This window comes from Triticum dicoccoides, chromosome 3B (assembly GCF_002162155.2).
Source record: "Triticum dicoccoides isolate Atlit2015 ecotype Zavitan chromosome 3B, WEW_v2.0, whole genome shotgun sequence".
Classification (NCBI taxonomy): domain Eukaryota; kingdom Viridiplantae; phylum Streptophyta; class Magnoliopsida; order Poales; family Poaceae; genus Triticum; species Triticum dicoccoides.
The window spans coordinates 854278397-854283091 of record NC_041385.1 but is presented as its reverse complement, the minus strand read 5'-3'; the positions used below and the strand labels follow the sequence as shown (position 1 = coordinate 854283091).

Here is a 4695-nt window from a genome sequence, read left to right as displayed (position 1 = left end):
TATAGTCTCTTGAGCATTTTCAGTCATTCATAGATTTTCAGCTATAATTTCGTTGTTGATTTTTTGTATATATTTGAACTACTGGCGCCAAGACCTTTAGAACAAGATCAATCTTGCATAATTTTCAAACACGTTTAAATTTCTACATTTCAATCTACTTATTACAATCAATCAATCTTAGTGTGGGAAAATAATTTTTTAAATCTCAAAGTTTCAATTTTTCAACTAATACATGCTTCAGTGAAGTATTTTATTTGAAATAAGTGAAATTAGTATTTAAAATGAGTGGAATTCTTTTATCTTTTTCGAATGTTGAAATCATTTTTTTAACGAGTGATTTTTTTCTGAAATGAGTTGATTATTATTTTCAATTGTGTGAAATCAGTGTTTCTAGATGAGTGAAATCTGTTTTTTTCAATTAAGTGAAATCTATTATTTGAAATTGGTAAAATAAAGTTTAGGTGAAATGTATCCATTGTTGGCCTTATTTTAAAGGTCTTGTCGTGTGTAACTCAAATATATGAAATGCGACCAGTCGGATTAATGGTTTAAAAGATATGAATCTCCAAAATATTCGCTATAAATTTAATAGCAGTCTGTTCTGTGGGAGAGTGACCTGTGAAGGTTTAAATGCCACGCTACTCCACACATACAAATTCTGACAAAGATGCATGGACATGTAGAGGTGTCCACGGCAGGTTTGTATTTTCAGGTGCGAAAATGTTTGGCTAGCTTCTACTCTAAAAAGTGCACTAATCTACTGGTACTATTGTAAAAGGCTCCATACTCCGCTTTATAGATAAAGCCTGATTCGAGAGAATTGAAGTTAATGAATAATGACGCAGCTACTTTCTGTAATAGGTAACTGCAGGACGACCTGCGGCGACGTAAATGTGCCGTACCCATTCGGCATTGGCTCTGCCGATTGCTACTGGCCAGGGTTCAACCTCACCTGTGATACAAGCAAGCACCCAGCAAAGCTACTCATCGTCCTCCACGACCCCAGCGACCCTGACCTCCGCAAGGACTATTCCATCCAGGTCAGGGAGATCTCCCTCCCAAACAACACAGTGCGCGTCCTCCGCAGCAACGCCATCAGCCGTATCGAACCCACCGACTCAACCAGTTTTTTAATGTTTGGCAACTACTCGGAGGCGCCCTACTCATTATCAACCGGCAACGAGTTCATCCTATCAGGCTGCAACCTTCAGGCGGCGCTGATGATCGGATTTGGCAGCGAGGATTTTATCAGCGGTTGTGCCTCCTTCTGCCCCTCCAACGTCAGTGACGCCTACGTCGAGACCGCACTGCGGAGTACAGGCAGAAACTGCTACGGCATGGGCTGCTGCCAGGCACATATCTCCATGTCCTCCAACGGCTTGCCCACAGCGTGGAGGTATCAAAAGATCAACAAGAACGGCGACCAGGAGGCGACATTGCAGCCCGCATACATGCTAATCGCAGAGGAGGGGTGGTTCGATCAGCGAAGGTTGTCCAAGGAGATGGTGGGGTGGGAGGAATCCAGAACGGCCAAGGTGCAGGTTCCCCAAGTTCTGCAGTGGGAGGTCATGCAGGGCTTACCGCGGCCAGCTAACATGAAGGCACATCAGGGCTGTCCAGCAGAGGTTGCCCGCATGCTCTGCAAGAGCAAGAACAGCTACTGCAAACGAGGGAGCAGAGGCTATTTATGCCAGTGCATGGATGGCTACCACAAACTGGGCAGCAACCCCTACCTTGACGATGGATGCAAAGGTTAGAACATGTATCAACGATTCTAATATATATATATTGACGCTGTTAATATCCTTGTTCTTCTTCTTCTATAGTTTTTAACCTAGTGTATTTCACTTTTGCCTACAGGTGGCCGCAAGCCTTTATCTACAGGTGAGCGATGCTGCAACTTTTCTCCTAGTGTCGATACATATTGTATCACTTGGTATTTGTTTAAGCAATACATATTAGCATTCTATATAGTGTCGATACTAATCGACTTAATTTGCTTCTTCCCATTAAAATGCTTGCTCATTACTTGTAATCAATAAGAAGAGAACTTGATGTATGTTTCTTGGTCCAACTTGAACTCTCACATTCAAAATTATTTGTCTCAAACTCTGAACTACCTGAAAACCATTTTCTTCTTGCCATATGAACTCACGAAGCCAAAAGGTACTTGAGTGAACTACTTTTATTACTCCTGCTGCTGAGTAACTATAGACCAGGTGTATAATACTATGATCTCATGATAGGCAAAATTACTAATACAATGTACATCTTTGTAGGTATATACCTCGCCATAGGAGTTGCTGTTGGGGCAGGCATCATACTATTTGTTGTTGCTGGATCTTTCACACATAAGAAATTCAAACATCGAAAAGCTCAGATGTTGAAACAGAAGTTCTTCGAGAAAAATCGTGGACAATTGTTGAGACAATTGGTATCACAAAGAGCTGATATTGCAGAAAGAATGATTATAACCTTAGATGAGCTTGAGAAGGCAACAAACAAATTTGATAAGGCCCGTGAGCTTGGTGGTGGGGGGCATGGTACAGTCTACAAAGGGATCTTATTAGATCTCCATGTTGTGGCCATCAAGAAACCAAAGGTGGCGATTCAAAAGGAGATTGATGAGTTCATTAATGAGGTTGCTATTCTATCACAGATCAACCATAGAAATGTTGTAAAACTCTATGGATGTTGCCTTGAAACAGAGGTCCCCATGTTGGTCTATGAGTTTATATCCAACGGTACACTTTATGATCATCTTCATGTTGATGGGCCAAAATCGTTGTCATGGAATGATAGGCTACGGATAGCAATTGAGACTGCCAGATCTTTAGCCTATCTTCACTCAACAACTTCAGTACCCATCATCCATAGAGATATCAAGTCTGCTAACATACTTTTGGATGATACTCTAACAGCAAAAGTCGCAGACTTTGGAGCTTCAAGATATGTTCCGGTGGATAGATCAGGAGTCACAACAAGGGTGCAAGGTACAAGAGGATATCTAGACCCCATGTATTTCTATACAGGGCGTCTCACGGAAAAGAGTGATGTGTACAGCTTCGGTGTCCTGCTTCTGGAGTTATTGACTAGAAAGAAACCATTTTCATACATCTCTTCTGAAGAGGAAGGCCTTGTCACACACTTTTCTACCTTATTCACACAAGGCAATTTGTCCGAGATAATAGATCCCCAAGTTATGGAAGAGGGAGGCAGAGAAATGGAAGAAGTTGCAGCACTTGCAGTAATGTGTATAACATTAAGAGGAGAGGATCGTCCGTCGATGAAGCAGGTGGAGATCAAACTCGAAGGCACTCAAGCATCCAGGGGACATGAGAAGGGTAATGTACGAAACTGTCCGCCTACTGTTGATGGAAGTAGGAGCGAAGAATTATCCAGGCAGTATAGTATGGAAGAAGAGTTCATGTTATCGTCAAGGTATCCTCGGTAGTTCTGCTTAAGCCCGAGCTCATCACTACATTGGTTTTCTTTTTCTTCTTTTTTTGCGGGTGCACACATTGGTTTTCAACAGCATGTTTCTGGAGATTCTCCTTTGCCGCATCCATTTCCCTTGTGCAATTGGTCTATTTGCTTCCATGGCAGCTCCTTTTCTTCATCCTGTTTTTTCTCTAAATAAACTTAGTGTTAAGTGTTAACACTCTCTGTAATGTTGTAAACTTGGTTGTAACCAGGTGCTTAGCTATCATCAATGAATCAAAAGAATGTAATGAGCTCACTTTGTTCCGATCAATTGTTCTTTATGTGTGTTTTTCCTGGAGCTACACTAATGTTGAGTTATCCAAAAGGTCAGGAGAAACAAACACCACAATAATGTCTTCCAAGTGCGTGTGTTGCTTCAGACTCCAAAATGTTATGTACAGCAGCAGCAGGACCAACACCCACACTACATATGAGTCAACTCCAACCGCCACAAAGCTCTTATAGATTTGCACCTTCAGCTCTGATGATGAGTCGATAGAAAGACATTATAGTAGTGATTAACAGTATCATAACCCTCTCTTCTTAGATGGTTAATTAGCAGAAGAAGTGCTGAACATAAGCCACCAAATTGGTTGTAAAACATAAGGTTTGATATGTTTTCAGTTATAGCAGCGAAAAATTGTCTGCACGCCACAAACATAACTGATCTCATAGATTATTTCCAAAAAACTGATCTCATAGATGCTGTTATAGGAAATATATTAATTTTTTTAGTTCATGATATTATACTAGTACCATTTGTCTAGCCAAAAATTCAGAAACATTTAGTATGGCTTGGTTCAGGTAAACCTTGTTTCAAAAACTAGTGTTCAAGAGACTACTCTGATCCTTGGTTTGTGGTTGTATTATGGAGAGCAGTTCACTACAGAACTTGTAAATGACAGAATGGTCTGCTTCAGCAATTCACTACCATTTATCGCCAGGTTTTTTTTGCTGCCCAAGAGGTTATTTTGCTGTTTGCTCCTTGGCTCTTGATTCTCTTATTTGATAGCATGTCAATACTGAACTTGTGAATAATAATTAAGCATGTTGAATGAGCACACATCCAGCCTCTGTATGACAAAAAATTAGACGAGGGATTAGAGATAGAACCAAACCGCCCAGGATCCTCACTTTTAGGTCCTTAAATGGCATTGTCTTGGGTTGCCGCCTCGCCCTCATGCGATTGCTCCCTACTAGCCTTGCCGCCTG

General features: G+C 41.1%; 1 protein-coding gene across 1 annotated transcript in view; it reads left to right on the top strand.

The window, feature by feature from the left end:
* The window catches only part of LOC119282690 (putative wall-associated receptor kinase-like 16), a 5812-nt gene extending 2358 nt beyond the window's left edge, over positions 1–3454 (top strand). The window contains exons 2-3 of the mRNA XM_037562822.1: positions 940–1752; positions 2280–3454. Of these exons, the coding sequence (XP_037418719.1) occupies positions 940–1752; positions 2280–3454 (1988 nt within the window). The remainder of the gene's footprint in view (positions 1–939; positions 1753–2279) is intronic.
* The last annotated feature ends 1241 nt before the right edge of the window (positions 3455–4695 follow it).